At 38.1% G+C, this 19,072-nt stretch overlaps 1 protein-coding gene across 12 annotated transcripts in view; it reads right to left on the reverse strand.

Moving 5' to 3' along the window:
• Positions 1-19,072, reverse strand: part of NCKAP5 (NCK associated protein 5) — a 986,396-nt gene that overhangs the window by 626,618 nt on the left and 340,706 nt on the right. For all 12 annotated transcript variants that reach the window (XM_074399885.1, XM_074399884.1, XM_074399883.1 and 9 more), the window contains one exon: positions 5,736-5,809. In XM_074399885.1, coding sequence (XP_074255986.1) covers positions 5,736-5,809 — 74 coding nt within the window. Of the gene's footprint in view, positions 1-5,735; positions 5,810-19,072 lie in introns of those variants that run through there.

Raw genomic sequence — 19,072 nt, forward strand, 5'->3', positions numbered from 1 at the left:
AGACTCACTAGCCCTGGTCTCCTTTCCTCAGCAGAGTGAGTCAGGGATGCAGGACAGGGAACCATGTGCCATTATTGAGCTGGGCAGAGCGTGATGTTTTGCTTTCAGAGCTTTTATTGCTATTACAGTGCACTGAGCTCTCTCTTTGTTTGCTACACATTCTCTCCCCAAGAGACAGCCTCTTTTTCTCTTGAGGGATTTAAAAACAAATCATAGTTCTTATTTTATGCAGTGTCCACCATTAAAAATTCATGCAGAGCAATTTTACTTGTTGCCAATTAAGAGCTCCCAGTGGAGGCCTACGATTACAGTGATGGCAACCTGTTTAATACTTGGCATCTCTTTAGTCTACATCAATTAACCCCATGAGGATAGAGGCATGCTAATTCTTAAGATGCCTGGATGATAGGATTCTAAGATCCAGGATACACAGGAGGTACATCTTCAAGAGGCTCTGGGCCTGACTCTGCTCAGGGTATGTCTGCTTTTGCTTCTCATATGTATTTTAAAGCTACAAGATAATTTTAGATAACATTTTAGCAAAGAATAATCCTTTCTCAATGATAGAATAATGGCATGTGGCCTCCCAGCAAGCAATCTGTCTCTCAATTTAGAGCTGGCAGGAACTTTAGAGGCACCAAGGCCATTAACCTCTAGCTGCAAATGTAGAGATATATCAAAATTATGGAGAACATGAATGAGTATTTTGAGCATTGGTCATTTTATTTCAATGTTCACTCTACTTAGCTAAGAAATATTTGAATCATAAGGAGAATGAAAGTAAAGTTTTTACCCATTTTTTTCCTATTTCTTTTCTTAGAATAACAATCACATGGAAACCAGAAAAGAAAGGTAAAATTCCATTTTAAAAATTTTGAATATGTAAAAGTAATCATCTTTTGCTAGAAAGGATGAGCCTTAGAAGATCTTCTTCTAATCAGGGACCCATATATGCTTTAAAATGAAGTCTTTTACGCCCCCTGGTGATGTAGGAGACCATCATTTTCCCAGCCTCGGGAAGTGGGAGTTAAGTGCTTTACTTGGGCAAACAGTTTGTAATCAGTAGTTTAGATTCTAGAAAGTTGGTATTGAGACTTGGTCTTTCCCTCAGAAAACTAGTGAGGAACTTGGGACTGGGGTTTCTACAGGTTGACTTTCCCTTTTTACCAACAACTCAGATTCCTCATACTGCTAGATGCCCTTAAGTCACCCAGCCAAGTACCAGGGAAGCAGGTGGTACAAGCCATACATATTCTATATTTGGAGAGCAGTTAGATAGATCACCACTTCCCTAGATATGTTCCTTGAAACCTTAGAGTAGATACTCAAAGGAAGATAAGATTTGGAGTTCTATTTTTAAAGTAAAAATGATATTTTATATCCAATATTTTCACATACATAGCACATGTTAGCAGGATTAATGGCTCTGAGAAGTTCTACAATTAACACAAAATGTTTATAAGTTGGTTTTACCTAAAATTTTTAAAATTTATTTGACCATGGAGTACCTTCATTTTTCTTAAAGTATCTATGACATAGTGACACAGAGTATTGGTGTTTCTTAGAATATACTCAGGAAAATGCTTGCATAGATGATTTAGATCACTGTTGCTCAAGTGGCAGAGGGGATGATTTTGTCCCTTAGAGACCCTTGGAATATGCCTGGAGACATGTTTGGTTGCCACAACCAAGGGATACTACTGGCAGGTGGTATAAAAGCCAGGGATTATCCTAAATATCCTCCCCTATGATAAAGAACTGTCTGGCCCCAAATGTTGACAGTGGCTTGGATGAGAAACCCTTGTGCAGATACAGCTTGTTTAAATGAGACTCAGGAGATCTGGAATTTGTCGTTGGTAGCTGGCACTCTGCATTTAGTAGATTTTGTCATTTGATTTTGACCATGCAGACCCACCTGCTCATTCTTCATTACCTTACAAGCTTTTGATAACACTGTCACCAATTGAACTTCAGAACATTTGAAATAAAACAAAGATGATAACAGTTATTTCCTGAAACAAACCCCTCCTTAGCTGGGGATCAGACCAACTTCCTTTGTAAAACTAACAAATTAGCCACAAGATTAGAAATTATGGCTCAGGAGTCATGCAGCCAGAGGCCGTGAGATTCCTAACATCCCCAGTTGCTCCTATGGATAACATTATGGTAAAACCAAAGATTGGCATTTGAGGTAGTTTTCAGACCTGCATCCTGATGGATCACCTGGCACCACCCAGAGCCGTGAACTGGCTCATTAGGTCTTGCAGCCCCCACAACCCAGGAGCCCACTCAGCACAAGAGGACAGCTTGGATTCCCTATGATTTCATCCGGACACAACCAATCAGCACTCCCCATTCTCTAACCACCCCATTCTCTGCCACCCACCAAACTATCTTTTAAAAACTCTGGCCTCTGAATCTTTGGAGAGGCTGATTTGGATAGTAGTAAAACTCCAGTCTCCCATTAAAACAAAAAGAAAAAATATCTGAAATGACTACTTTGACGTTATCTAGTTGAACTACTGGCAAGACAGATTAAACCCACCCTGACTTATACTCAAGTCTTAGATTAAGTTCTAGATTCTGATTCTATTCTCTTCTCTAGATTAATTCTCAGTTTTCCTCTTTAGAAAGGATTTGTTACTATCAAAAAGACAATTGAGCTAAAGGACTACTCATTGCCAGACAGTTATTTAAGAACTCCACAAATTCCTTTGCAACTTGAAAACCCGGAGATAGATTATAGGTAAAATTATAGGTAGATTATATTTCAGTAGAATATTAGACCCCAAAATAACCAGTTAACTCAAGAGTATTATTGCAATATATTTTTGTGTCATAGCAGATGGTTATGCTCTAAGAACCAACTAAAGTCGGTTAAAGACTAGCAACCCTCCCCATGAAGAAAAGGAAACTTTTTAATCTTTGCGCCTAATCTTATCTTATTTACCTGACTCTTATCATTCACCAAGTGGCAACAAGAGTATGCCTTGTTTCAACCATGCTTTTGATCAGTCCTCACAGGTGGTAGCCATATATTAATCCTGACCACAATTATTATTGAAAGATCTAGATATTCAGAACTTGTCTCTAAGTTATAAGTTAGCTCAAGTATAAATGGAAGGCCATCAGTTAACATTAGCAGCAATGACAAATAGCCGACTCCATGATAATTGTAGCAGACACAAATCAAAGGCATATAAAATCAGAGAATGAGCTTATACTGATTTATGGGAGTATTTGTTTAACTTCAGGCAATCTGATTATGCTTGCGTATATGACATGCTAGTCCCATGATCCTCTGTATATCATAGATTCTATTCTAACTTATGAATAAGTATTTAGAAATTTAATCATAACCAGAAAGGATTTCCTACACTGTTCACTGTCATTCACATATTCTTTTCTAAAAACAATTTGGCTACAGTTGTTATGATATTGTAATAACCATCATAAAGCCTGTCACTTTAAGTCAGTGAAGTCAGGATCTGTTTGTAAAAATATAATCAAAAGTAATTTCATGATTCAGTAAATAGTATATAAATCTGCTATTATTGGGGTTCATTCTTTCAATACCACCCATTTCCATCTTCTCACTGGAATTACTCTGACTATCCAAGTGTCATTACTGCCTTCTATTGCTATGTAAATGGAGCATTTTTATTAGATCCTCTGACACTATATATAAGGCTTTGCTTCCTCAGCAGTAATAATTTCATTTCTGAAGGAAAATGAAAGTAACTGTACACAAATTCTAAGATCTCACTTTATGTTAACTTCATGCCTGAAATGGAATTTTAATTGAATCATATCTGAGAAGACCTAGGTTTTCATTAGCTACCTCAAGAAACTATACACAATAGCCCTTTCCATGCAAGGCTGTTTTGCTTCAAAGAGCCCATGAAATCATATTCATCTATAATAATGTATGTAAGATACACTTACTAAACAAATTAAACTCTAAATTTCTTTCATCAGATGGTATTCATTATTTTTTGTGAATTTTTCTTTTGGAAGATGGGAAAAATAAAATATTCTATAGAAATAGTTGAAATTAAACATTATATCAGTTATACAGTTTTAAAAATATACTTTCCAAGAGATCGATGGAAGATATAATTAAAAGGATTCAACCATACATATATTATTGTTGATTTTATTAATACATTGGTTCATAAGAGAAAACTATCAGAGCCAGGTTATAGTTCTCAGAAACAAATCTAACAAATATTGCATCAATTACATAAAATTAACTGGTGTGTCCATTAATGTCAAACAGACTTCACTGAACTTTTATTATATCCTACCAGCAGTTTTTCAATGTATAGAAATAGAATATTTTATATTAATATCATCAGAGGTCTGCCCTCCAGCAGAAATATGAATATAAGAACATAAATTAAAATATATAGCACTTCACCCAAGACCTAGAACTCCTGAAAGAAGAGAAATTTCAAAGCTATTCGAATTTTTACATTGGCACAACAAGAAGAGGCAACCCAGCTTGGTAAGTAACCCTGTGGTGATGGATTTGGGTGAAGTCTAGCAAGACAACAAGAACGTTAGTAAATATTTACCTGCCATCTCTGTGTACAGAGAGAGCACTCTCCCCCATGCTGCAAGGAGATAAAAAGAAATAAAGGGGCCAGGCACAGTGGCTCACACCTGTAATCCTAGCAGTTTGGGAGGCTAAGGCAGGCGAATCTCCTGAGATCAGAAGTTCTAGACCAGCCTGGCCAACATGGTGAAACCCCATCTCTACCAAAAATACAAAAAAATTAGTCAGGCATGTGGCAGGCACCTGTAATCCTAGCTATATGGGAGGCTGAGGCAGGAGAATCGCTTGAACCTGGGAGGAGGAGGTTGTGGTAAGCCAAGATCGTGTCATTGCACTGCAGCCTGGGCAACAAGAGTGTAACTCTGTCTCAAAAAAAAAAAAAAAAAAAAGGAAAGGAAAGGAAAGGGGAAGGGGAAGGGGAAAAAGAAAAGCCTTTAGGGGCTGGCTCTGGCTGAGGGTTCGTGAGATGAACAAAGATAGACAGAAAAGACTTTAGGAGCTTATTGACGGTTGGTGAGACAAATGTACTTACTGAAACAATTTTGGTACAATGTGAGGCATCATGTAATTAAGCACCAGCATATTTATTTTAAAAAGTAAGAGTTACAAGAGCTTCAAAAAAGAAATTCAAGTTCTATAGTAGCACCTATAAAAAACATAACGACATGTCCACAAAAAGCTAAATAATAATATTACAACCATCTTTGCCACTCTCAATTCCTGAGTCCCCAAGGAATGAATAACATGGGAATATGACTTCTGTGATATTAACCTACCATTTCCAATATGCATGCAGAAATATTCTCAGACACTTTCCTTACCTGGTGTCAGAACCCTCCATGTAGAATAAAAACTAAATATTGGATAACTGTACAATGGCATTATTAAAATATTCCCCTTTAATATGATGAGAAGCAGGACTTTTAAGCAGAAATGTTTTACTTTTTAACTAGAGAAAAACAAATATATCTTGAAGCAAGAAAGCATCAAAGAATTTGGGTTCTAGCTTCCACATTGCAACTTTGCCATTCCAAGACAATAATGTCGTAGAATCTAATAATTTTTAGCTAGACAAGGACTTAGTATATACCCTGTAGTCTAACTGAAATATTTCAGATCAGCAAAGCTACAAAGAATGTTACCTGAGCAAACAAATAACAGGATGAGTTGAACTCACCTCCAGAGACTCCTGTGTTGCTCCTCAAGCTGAGTCAGCAGATGCTCAACGTATTTATTAGAGTCCATGTATTCCTGCAAGAGCAGACAAAGACAGATGAAACCTCACGACAACAGTCCCCACCATACTAAGACTCTGTCCTTATCTCTACAAGGAGTATTTTTGACAAGACAATCCCTAGTTCCCTTCTGGTTTTAGGATTCTCTGCTTCTATGACTTACAATCACATGTAAATAATATTTTTCTCATATCCTATGATAGTTTTGCAAACAAATCACAGAAGAGAACTGGAGTTATACTGATTCAGCATTATAATTCTTCTATTCACAGAAAAAAGGCCTAAACTTCACAGTCATTTAAACTCTGTGTTCTACTGCATGTAAATGTTGCTGCCAATCAAAGAAAAATAAAATAGACAAAACAGTTCTTGATTTTACTGGTCTTATGACAGTCATATTCCAGCAAAAACTAATGTTTTAAAACTATATATAATGTCTTATATAAATATAAAATATCCTCATATTCATTGGGGACTTACACTAATGGACATGTCCACTTTTCTTCAACTCCATAAATACACAAAACAGCACAGTTGGGTTTTTTAATTCTTAAACATAAATCTTTAGCTTCTAAAAAGCCATGAAAGGTATGGTGTATTCTGCTCTATATAAATGTATATGTAAATTTATTCCTCTAAATCAAACTATTTTCATGAACATATCTGAAAAAATAAAGAATTCATATGTCACATGAAAGTAAGCAAAAAATCCATGGGTTATCACAATGGATTTAATTTATGATTTCTGCATAGGAGGCTCATATGCAATGGTGTTTCAATTGCTAACCTGCAGAAAATTCAACATATAAAAACTCTTTTATATTATTTTGCTCTGAATCTGGTTTTTTTTCCCCCTTTCTGTTTAGAGATCTAGCCTGCAGGCCTCTGCTTCTACATTATAGCTGCCTTTGATGCAATGATTTCAATAATATGCAATGATTTCAATGTTAAGGCACCGATGAAAGCTACTGTTACATTTCTATAGATTTGAAATAAATTGGGATCTTTGATTTGCAGTGATATTTTTCTTTCAGAAATTTCGGTTTCTTATTAAATATTATACATAATGTATTGCTCTTATAGGAATATTCACTAGAAGGTGAGGGGCTGGGAGAAAGATAGGAGCTGATCCCATGTAATGGAAAGGCCCAGGCCTGAGTTTCTTTTGATCCTGGAACTAGCCATGTGGACTTGAAAAGCCTTTTTATCTTTCCAAAATGTTCGTTAGACTAGAGGGTATACTAAGTCCTTGTCTAGCTAAAAACTGTTTTGATTCTAAGCTGCTGTCAATCTGTTATAGATAATTAGCTACGAAGTTTTATGCTTATTGAATAAACATTTATTTTCAGGTAACTACTGAAGTGAGTTATTTAAACAAGACAACTGGGAATGTTAAAGCAAAACGGAAATCTCTGCTACTGCAGGAAGTTATAACATATGTGGTTATGCTTTTAAGTGTCCTGATTTAGAACACTTGACACTATCAAATACATGAATTATTAAAAAAAAAATGTTCAGCCAAAAAAAAAAATTAAATACAATTTTCCCAAGTAGAAATAAATGTACAGATGTTAAAGTTATTCATTTTATCTTCATTTAACAACTATTTTTAAACATCTGTTATATGCCAAGAACTGTTCTAAGTGCTGCAGATATGGTAATAACGAAGAGAGGGAAAGCCACTGCCCTCAAGAAGCTAACAGTCTATCAAAGGGGACATACTAAATAAATGAACAGATTGGTTTCATATGGGTTACATGCTATGAAGGAAATAAACAGGTGACAGGAAAGACTTTGGAAGGAGCGGCTATGTTGAGTGAAGACTCCGGAAGAGGACTCTAAGCAAGTGATACTTGTGCTAGGAGTTGCAAGAGAAGAAGGAAACCATATAGAGAAAAGGGAGCAAGACACTGCAGGCAGAGAAAATACTATATGCAAAGGCCCCAAAATGTGCTGTTGAGGGAACAGAGGAAGCCAGTGGGTGCTAGGAACAGGGACTCAGGGATACTGGGTCTAAAATGAAGCTGGAGAGGTAGACAGGACCAAATCCTGTGCAAGCCTTAGAAAGCAGTTTGGATAAAAACCAATGGATCTGCCATTTTGTTCATTCTGATTATCTCAAGTCAGAGATTGAAGCTGAAAAGTGTAGTGATGACAAATATGACTTTAGTATAAAAGAGACTTAGGTTCAAATCCTGGTTTTGATACTTACTAGCTATGTTTCCCTGGTCGTATTACTGAATCTCTCTAAGCCTTAGTTTCTTCATCTTTGTCAGAGGAATAAATAATGCTTCATTTATGGAGGCGTTGTTTTAAACAAGAAATTTAAGTACGTACATACTATCATGGCTGCCAAATAGTAAGCATGGCCTTTTTCAGAGTATTATATGCCTGTTTTCAAAAGGAAGATCACTTTACAAGGTGAAGACGTTATTCATTTTCTTTTCTCTTGCCAAACTTCAAGATTTTTAAGTGTATAGTTCTTAGGTTATACATACTAAATATTAGAATAGGCAGTTAGGCAGAGATTGATAATACTGATCTCTAATCATTGAATGTAGTTGTCACTGACTTGTGATTTAAAAGCTATTTCAAGTAAAAATACCAGCTGCTTCCATGTAAACTAGCTTTACCCTATTTTCCATATAAATAACTATGATGACAAATCTTAAATCACTTAACAATGGGAAGCTAAGATTATGGATTCTTCATCTCTCTTTTCTACTTTATTTTTTCTCTATGGCATTCTTACTTTCAACATTCAATATGTTTTACTTATTTATTTAGATATTACCTCAATATAAGGCTAACACAAATGTATTGGGAAAAAAAAGACATGACTCTTACATGTATTTTTTGTTAAGTGAAATTGTTTTAGCTCAACCTGAAAGAACTCAGGAGGTTCCTTCATATCTGTATAGTTTCTAGACCCTGAACTGGAAAAGTTAGTTATCTCATGTGAAAACACCATCACGGGATTATAAAACAGGATTATTCCCAGGGGGAATTTTGTGGATCCCTGTGGAGATTAACTCCAAGAAAACAATGGAGAGTGATAGCAGAGGGGCTGGCAGTGTTTAAGAGGAGCTACGGGTCACCGTAAGTAAAATGCAATAGGCACAGTGGCTAGAACAGCTTTGGGAGCAAGTACATACAGGAGGTTACTGTACAGAGACTCCAGTACCCCAGCAAGGCAGAAAGACAAAGGCCGGATAGATTTCTTCAGAGTAAACTGAAAAAATGCACCAAGGAACCCATGAACAAGTACTGTAGGATGAGAGAGAGAACATGATCCTTAATCATAAAAAAGTGTGTTAGTCTGAAAATGATTTACATAGGAAAGATATGAAAACACAAAGACATTATTAAACTATAGTTACTAAGTTGATAAACATCCTATTCTACTGGTTCTCTTAGAATTACAAAACCCACCTTAGATACAATAAATAGCACTGACAATGAAAACACATATAGTCCTGAGGAAGATAAACTTAATCTGTAACTAAATTAAGAAATAAAGAATAAGAATGAGAATGAATGGAGACATGATGGATAAAAAGGGCAGAAAATATTGGTTTGCCAAACAATGATAGCATTTGAGTACTCCATAAGATTTGGAATGCAAGCAACAAACAAATGGATGAAGATATATTTCAGCATAGAAAAGAAAAAGGAAGTGATTTTGCACAACAAAAGGAATCATCACTTTCCAGGTAGAGTTAATGGAAGACAATACACATGTCTACTGGCACAAGAATAAAATAGTGAATAAAAGTAATTTGAAGAAAAATAGTGAAAAACAAAACAGAGGACCTCTTTGAATGCTTATAACCCAAAGGGAGCAAAATCACATTAGCTCCATAGCTTCCAGCTATCCCAAATGCCCACTGAAATTAGTTTATAGACAATCCATAAATATTATTCCCAATTAAGTAGCTCCTATGTAACAAAGCGACAGAAAGACATTTTCAGACATTGATGAATTCATAAAATACAGGACCTACATCTTTTCATTAAAAACTTAAAGATACATATGTGTATAAATGAAAGGTGTCCGTGTACCAGGTAAGTATATGTACATATGCCTGTATATGTATATATGCAAATACCTGAGCAATTAATAAAAAATATGGAATTCACAATATAAAAAGAGACTTCAAAAGAGGTTAATCCAGCCAAACAGATGCCTAAAAAAGTAAATAGATAATAAAATAAAATGAACAAAATATTCCAGAAAGAAAAATTAGAATATACATTATCTATTTTTATGATGGGCAGAGAGAAGACAAGAGGGAAAGAAAGAGGGAAATATTAATAAATCTCTTTGAATATAGAAGCAGAAATTATTGTTCTATTCTTGACTTGATACTAAAAAAGGCTTAAGTATAAGTGTGTGTTTTGCCTATGCATGTACAATTGGGGAAAGTAATCACATGTTGTGATTTTTAAGACATCCCTGCCCTTTTGATCTAGAAACTCCCTGTCTAGAAATCAGCTCGAGTAAATAATCAGATTAAAACAAATGATATTCATCAAAGTATTAATTTGTGACAATATAGAAAAACTGTGTATGTCTTAGTTTCCTAAAATATAGAAATAATCAAAATAATTATTTTATTCAATAATTAGTTATTTTATTTAATAATTAATCATTTTATTAAATATGCTTTAATTCAAAGAAATATAATTTTTAAAAAACTTTGTAAAGAATATATAATAAATTAGAAAACAATGTAATGTTAAATGAAAATAGGATAAAAAACTGCATAATCCCTCTTACCACAATTTAGAAAATATATATGAAAGATTAAAAGTAATATCCTATTGTAAATGGTAATATTATGGGTTAATTTAATTTTCTTCTGTGTATTTTTTCTTTGTCTATAGTTTTAAAAAACTATATTCGCACTATAAAAATTTAGAGTAATGGCTATTACATAGGAAAATACAGTCCCAGAAAATAATGTCCATGAAGATTTGATTATAATGAAATTTTGGAAAGCTTGATGTAAAATACCACAGTGAAACCATTTCCTTTATATTATTCTAAAGGTAAGCTTGTGTTTGAAACAAAGAACCCCCTTTCCAGTTGCCCTCGTTATTGTTCTGATAAAAGCATTTCACCAAAATTAGGATTAAGGGGGCTGAAGGTGGGGGGGCACCAAGTTGCACCAAGTCATATTTTATGTTTTAAAAATTTTACAAAGGTACAGCATTAAAAAGACATCTGTTCCTTGGCTAAAACTTATGCAAATCAGAATCATTTTAGAGATAGATTTCAGGAAGTTTGCCTTTCACTTCTTTTAATGCACATGTTTCAGGGCAATTAGTATGAAACATTTAAAGTGATTAGAGGTTTATAGATATACTGAACATTGCATGTCTTTGTAGCATAAGCCCATTTAACGTGAATCTCCTATTGTCTGAAATAGGTCAGTTCTGAGGGAAGCCCATTATAAATGAATTCTAATGATGTGAGGATCTTAAGTACCATTCATCTTAAGTGGAGTTTAAAATAAAATCGTATATCAAAGCTTGAAGAGATCCAAAAATCCCTCCAAATAATCTTCATATTATAATCAGCATAACTCACACGGCAGAGCTTGTGAAATTCTGCCAGCAATTTTGTGACTAGTAACATAGAATCCCCAATTCACCTTTGGGCAAAGCAGCACCAGCAAGGCGGCCAGCTGTTTTCAAATCAACAGAACTATCTGCAATTAGGAAATGACTAACTACCACAACAAAGTAATTGTTAAGGGGGACATCAGTTCTTCTCTTAATAAAAAGGTATATCTGCATGGTGACTGTAAAAACTCAAATAAAATACTCATTTTGGGAATTATGCAGACAGGGTAATAAATAGAAAGGTGTCTCATAATTAACTGGCATCTGTACCAACATAAATTCTTCCAAGGAGACTTTTTTAAATGTTACACACCACAAGCAAATCAATTTACAAGTCCCAGCTTGAACAGACCGATCCTCCTGCCGCCATCTTAGCATGAGCCGTCTCGAATTCCTCTTTCCAAGCCCCTCTTCAAGTGGCTGCAACCTTGCTTCTAGGGCAGACGTACCAGTGCAGCTTTCCCATCAGAGCCACTGATGGCCTCCACAGGGTAGAATCCCAGGATTTTGCTTGGTCCTTATGACCAGTGCCTGCAGCACTTCACATTTTAAAATCATACTCTCCCTCCCTGGTATTCTCTGAAATTATCTCCCACACTGCCTCACTCTGAGGTCCAGCATGGCCCGTGCTGCTCAATCACGCTCTTGAGGGCCAATCCTGTGGGCCTGGCTATTTCCCAACCAGGTCCCATTTGGATGTGCCTCACACCCTTCAAAGTATGCCATCCTTCATTTTTGTATCCTCCAACACCTACCATAGCACTTGGAATATCACAAGCACTCAAAGGCGTGTTAAGTAAATGAAAGAGTGAATTAACTGTCTAGATGTAACCAGGCTCATGAGAGAATCTGAGATTAGGCTACAAGTGGTCTCGGTCTTCCGAAACTTTTACTTGAAAAGGTTTTGATTACTATAGAGACATTAGACAGTCAGGACAAGAGAGCAGAAACAGTGTTTTCACTTCGTTTTCCTTCTCTCATATACCACTCAATGTAATGCTTCTGACACCAGATGAATGTGGATTTTTCCCAATACATCAACCAAACAATTCTCCAGCAGACACCAACTAGGTGTCATATATAATTCAACTCAATTCTGACACCATCTACCTGGAGATAGCATCAGATCCCTCGAGGTCAGTCCTACAAGACTGCCCCTGGCTTCAGACACAATCACAAGTACCATAGTTGGCTGCCACCTGTAATTCTGACTGACCAGCTATAAATCAGGGCTCCCACCACTGCCTCCTCAGGCCTGATTAATTTGCTACAGCAGTTCACAGAACTCAAGAAAGCATACTACTTAGGTTTACCCATTTATCGTTAGTGATACTGCAAATGATACAGATAAACAGCTAGGTGGAAGAGCTGCATAGGAAGCGGTATGGGAGAAAGGGTGCAGAACTTCCATGCTCTCTCCTGGCACACTGCCCTCCAGGAACTTCCATGAGTTCAGCTATCTGGAAGCCCCTTGAGCCCAGTCCTGTTGGGTTTTATTGAGGATGCATTACGTAGGAATGACTGATTACATCATTGGCCATTGGTGGCCAACTCACCCAGATCTTGGTGGGTATCCATTAATTACATGGTTGGTTCCCCTGGAAACCAGCCCCCATCCTGAGGCTCTCCAGGAATCCACAAAGAGTCTTCTAATTAGAACAAAAAATGCTTCTGTCACCCAGAAAATTCTAAGGTATTTAAGAATTCTGTGCCAGATGTTATCCCTCAGGAAATAAGAAAGGTTTTAGGACCTCTGTGCCAGAAACCAGTAGTCAAAGACCAAATATTAGAATAAAAGATTCTCCTAGTACCCTATCTACAAGGGTTTTCGGAGTTCTGTGCCAGGAACTGGGAAGCAGAGACCAAATATATATTTAATCATAGCAGTTTTCTAAATTACTGTCTACTCATAATTTTATCCTATTGGTACAAGCCAGAAATGACATTCCAAAGACAAACTATTGATAGTTTTGCAAAATCAGTGCGTTTTTCTAATCTTGCAACTCTGAAGAAGATTTAGGGACATTGCTCATCTATGGCATGCAAATCATATGACTATCAAAGATTTCAACACAGTAAAATTCACAACCAAAATTTGCTTTCAAATGGAGAGATAACTGGTAGCAAGATGGCTAGCAAACTGCAGAGTGAAAATATCTCTTTATATCCTGTCATATATGAAAATTTCATCAATATTAATTAACAGTGACAGAATATAGACAGATAGCACATGTGGCCATTGAAAAGCCTGGTGACCTGCTATTTGATATCAAGGCAGTAGACTAATACAGATCAGACTATGAGTACAGCTTAGCAGATCTTCAGATTAAAACATACTTCAATTTGTAGGATACTGCTTAACTGTTCCCTATTATATATATATATTTTCCCCCTTAAAAAGAATCCCCTATCTCTCCCCAGTTCTAGCTGGACACATTGCTCCCAAGCTAGAAATTATGTTTCCAAGTTTCCTGTGCTGCTTGGAATGAACACGTGCCTGAGTTCAAGCCAAAGAGAGGTCAGCAGAAATGGTTTGTGCAATATCCAGAAAATCCCCAGCCTGAAGACAAGCTGCTGCCCATTGTGCACTCTTCCTCTGGCCAGAAATGGTAACAGCCTTCGACTCAGAGACAGTACCTACAGGCTTAGGATAGCAAAAGTGATTGTTGTTGGAGCATCTATCCACTGACCCTAGTCTTTCTACTTTCCTTTGGCCTCTTACATGAAAAAGAAATACATTCCTATCTTACTTAAAACACTGTATTTGGGATTTTCTTTGTTACTGTATGCTTAGCCTATGCTACGAGTAATACAATAAACAGTCAATTCTTTCTAAAGTTACAATGAAATAGGAAGCAGTAGTCACCTCTGTATTACTTTATTGATTGATGTTGTTTGTAGATGTTACAGTTTTCCAAAGCACTTTGACATCCATTCTCATTTGAGCCTCACAGCATCTTTGAGTCATGGTCACCATTTCAACTTAGAAAACTAATGCTCAGATTACGGTTAAGTAATTTCTTTAGGGTCAGACAATAACAGACTTTAAAAGTCTCCTTCTGCTCAGTTCAGCACATTTTTTCACTGCCCCAAAGAATGCTCTTCCCACAGCTAACTGCCCTCAGAGTGAATTTTATGTTGGTTAGATGGAAACTAGCTGCAGAATGACCCCTCCACCGCAGCCCTCTCCACCAACTTGTAGCGTGTGCTGGGGGCGGGGGGGAATCTGGCTGGATGCAAAACCATAAAACAAAATCAAGAAATAAACTTTCAGATTCATACTGATTGGGCATGTGTGTAAGTTTGGCTTTGGTTCCACTTTGATTTCCCTGACCTAGTGCAACGAAGGTAAGGGCAGAGGTTAAGCTGTATTCTCCCATTGAGTACTCCATTCTATTAATAATAATGAAATAAATCTACTTATAAGTGAAACAACTTTTAGTTTTCCTTGACAAAGATGCTATTACTAATACTTAGATATTCTTCCTTAGGTAAAAAGAGTTATACTTAATTTTAAGCAAAGTAGTAACTATTCTATTTCTTGGCAACCCGCACTATTTTCTTAAATATTGATTTTATAGCAGCTTGGGAGATAAACCTATATTGGTCAAATGAAGGAATTCGTCTAGGTGGAAAAAGTAACTTCACTTATTTTGGTTTTCTTTTTTTATGAGGTAGAAATAAAAACTAATTCAATCTGTCCTCAAGTTCTGCTAGTCAGTAACATATCATTTGTTAGCACGGCAGTAGATTGGTATCATTTCAACCTCTATTTTTCATGTGGTGGAGGAACACTCGTGGAGCCTTATATGAGTGAAAAGTCTGCAGTCTCCAGCTATTCTACATAAAAGAATTTGGCCACGCAAAGTTCAAAGACGAATTTAAATCCCAGTATTACATCCACACACAGCAGGAATTGACCAATGATCCACTGCATCTTTCGCACATTTCCTTCTACCCAAATACTGGATCGCAGAATACCATTTCCCTCACTATAGTATATCAAGACCCCCTGAGCCTCTGGTTATCCATACCCTTCAAAATCTGGCCAGGTATGTTCTAATTTTCTCTCCCATTACTCCCCAAAGCTACCCTGGGCACCAGTGAAGCCAGGCACCTTGTTTTTTCTGAACAGGCCAAGCTCTGAATTCTTTGCAATCCCAGCACCTAGCATAAGACCTGCAAATAATAGGTGCCAAGGCATTTCTAGAAAGCAGTGAACTGGAATTGGGTTATGGCATCAAGTAGGGAGGAGAACACATTTGTTTGCTGCTACTTACGGCTCCCATCTGTTCGTCTGGGTCAACTGGTGGGCTAGTTATAACACAGATTACTGGGACCCGACCCCAGAGTTTGATTAAGTGGGCACGCAGTGGAGCCTGAGGATTTGCATCTCTGAGAAGCTCCCAGGTGATTCTAATGCTGCTGGTCTGGGGACTACTCTGCAAATCAATGGCTTATGGTAACCAGGATTAGTTTACTGATTAGTCCTATTACCACCCACTGTCCTCTTAAAGAGATTAATAAGGCCAGTGTAAATAATGCCAGATGCAATTATTCTACTAATATTTTCAAGAGCTAATTATGTTCAGGCACTCTTCAAGGTCTGGGGAATACTGCCAAGTACAGTGTAGACAAGTCTCTGCCTGCATGAAGGTAACATTTTTGTGAGGGAGACAGATAAAATAAGCAGAGGCAAGAACTTTGTGGAAAACAAAACAGAGAAGAGGAAAGGAAGGCCTGAAGTAGAGGGGTGGCATTAACAGACCGGTGGAGGAAGTCCACACTGAAGACATTTGAGCGAACACCTAAAGGAAATGAGGGAAAATAACCCAGGTGGCTACTTTGGGAGGCTCACTCTAGGCAGAGAGAAGCAGTGTACAGGGCTTTGGGGGCAGGAGTGTGTGCATGCTTGTTGCAGGAATGGCACAGAGGACAGTGTCCCTGGAGCACAGAGATGAGGTGAGGGGAGAAGGGTGATCATCACAGCTGCGTAAGCCCTTGTAGGGACTTTGCCTTTTGTTCTCAATGACATGGGGCACAATTGCAGTGGGGTTGGATTCAAGGAGTCAAAAGGTCTCAAATCTTAAAAGGATCATTCTGGATGCTGTTGACTGCAGAAGTAGGGGGCAGGGGCAGGAGCAGGGAGATGAGCCGAAGCCACTGGAAAGAGATCATTGTCACTTCGACCAGGGAGGCCACCAGGAGAATCCTACTATGTTGCTGGATTCAAGATCCGTTTTGAAGATAGAGGTAATAGAACTTCCTGATGGACTGAATGTGGGATATGAAATGAAATAAAAATCAAAGATAATCAAAGATAGTATTTGGTTTTGGGCCTGAGCAGTTGGATAATGTGACACTTATTGACAGAGTGAAAACTAAGGAAGGAGTAAGTTTGTGCAGGGGGTGTTGAATACACTGTTCTCCTTTGGCAGCGAAGTTTGAGATGCCATTACCTATGAGAAAATAGATGTCAGTGAGGCTGTCAGTGCTCAAGAATTTTGGATTCCAGTGTGTATGGAGATAAACCCTTTTTCTTTAGTGTGGTCCTTTTTCAGGTAACCTCACTTGATGGAGCCACGGCACTGAATGAGATTACCTGAAGAAGGAACCACACTAAAGAAAAGGACCCAGGACTTGTAGGTTGGGAGGAGGAAAAAGAAAAGTAAATGAAGGAGAGGTCAGTGAGGGAGGAAGAGGGGGTGTTCTAAGAAGAAGGGAGTGTTAAATACAATCAGTGGTCAAGTAAGACAGGCCCCAAAACTGACTACCAAAATGGCCAATGTAGAGGCCATTAGTAGCCTCACAAAAACAGCTTCAGTGGAGGATCCTTTCCAAATACCTCACTTGGGGTAGAGGTTAGGGAAAGGTAAAGAATGAAGACAAAATTGTATGCCAAGGGTAGGGAGAACAAGTAAGGACAAAGCTTTCTCAGAAAATATCATAAATATCATGGGGTTCTTACAGATCAGTGTCCAAGAGGCCATGGGCCTCTGGAGGCCATTGGGAAAAACGTTGCATTTCAGGTCCTAACCCAGAGAATCAGGTTCAGCACGTGTGGGAATGAGATGCGACCCAGAGATGTAATCATAACAAGAACTGGTAGGAAGATGTTTCCAGTTCTCCCTGGAACACTTTTAAAGAATGGTCTCCCGAGTGGAATTTTGGGGTGTTTCTGATGACTTAATACAACAAAACTGCCACAACCACCGTGCAACCAACACACCAGACCTTTCCCCGAAACACCTCCAATACGTATTCTGCCAGAACGAGGCAGGGCCTCGGAGTCTCTTGACATTCAAATGCGACTGGGAACAAGGTGGCAGACATGAAGACTTTTTAGTAACAGAGCCGATGGTGCTCCTCATGTGGGATCTAGGAACTGTTTCAGTGTTTCTAAACTGGGGCTGCCTGTCCTAGGAAGATGCCCTTTGCTATACAAGAAGACCAGCAAAATATTTTAAAATTCTATTTTACTTTGGGAGGCTGAGGCGGGTGGATTGCGAGGTCAAGAGATCGAGACCATCCTGGTCAACATGGTGAAACCCCGTCTCTACTAAAAGTACAAAAATTAGCAGGGCATGGTGGTGCACACCTGTAGTCCCAGCTACTTGGGAGGCTGAGGCAGGAGAATTACTTGAACCCAAGAGGCAGAGGTTGCACTGAGCCGAGATTGCGCCATTGCACTCCGGCCTGGGTAACAAGAGTGAAACTCTGTCTCAAAAAAAAAAGAAAAAAGAAAAAAAATTTATTTTGTTTTTATATTTACCCTGAAGAGACTTCCCTCTAGATAGAGGCCATTTCCTTCAGCATAAGGAGATTATATATTTATGCACTAACACATAAACCTTGCTTGGATTTTGTTTTCTAAGCCAGAAAGCATATGTGGATATGCAGATTTCAATGTGTTGCCTGTTAAACTGCATTTCTCACTTGTGGGCACTAAACATAAATCACCCTGGAGCAATGAACGTTCCTCCTGGAGTGAGGTATTTCAAACTGCTTCTATTGCCTCTGGGTGGGCACGGGTGGTGCCCAGGATCCGATCACATTTAGGTTGTCTCTATTGGAGATGGAGTTTCGCTCTTGTTACCCAGGCTGGAGTGCACTGGCGCGATCTCGGCTCACCGCAACCTCCGCCTCCTGGGTTCAGGCAATTCTCCTGCCTCAGCCTCCTGAGTAGCTGGAATTACAGGCACGCACCACCATGCCCAGCTAATTTTTTGTATTTTTAGTAGAGACGGGGTTTCACCATGTTGACCAGGATGGCCTCGATCTCTTGACCTCATGATCCACCCGCCTCGGCCTCCCAAAGTGCTGGGATTACAGGCTTGAGCCACCGTGCCCAGCCTATGTCTCTATTTTTATGGTAGAAATGTGAATATGAAAGTCATGGACCGGATCTGAGTTCTCCTGGCTTTTGTTTGTCTTAAGCCGTTGAACACTATTGGACTTGTCTGGGTAAAAGAAACATCGGCTCTATCTTGTTGGATTTTCTGCAACAAAAAGGCAGCAGAACAAATCAATCACCGCAACTGACCAGCATGCTTTCCTCTTACCCCCAAATCTGGTCTCCACATTAAGAGATGGACTAAGGAGACCTCAGGCATTTATTTCCCTGCCATAGGACTTTGGAAGTGAAGAACAG

This window comes from Saimiri boliviensis, chromosome 5 (assembly GCF_048565385.1).
Source record: "Saimiri boliviensis isolate mSaiBol1 chromosome 5, mSaiBol1.pri, whole genome shotgun sequence".
Lineage (NCBI taxonomy): Eukaryota > Metazoa > Chordata > Mammalia > Primates > Cebidae > Saimiri > Saimiri boliviensis.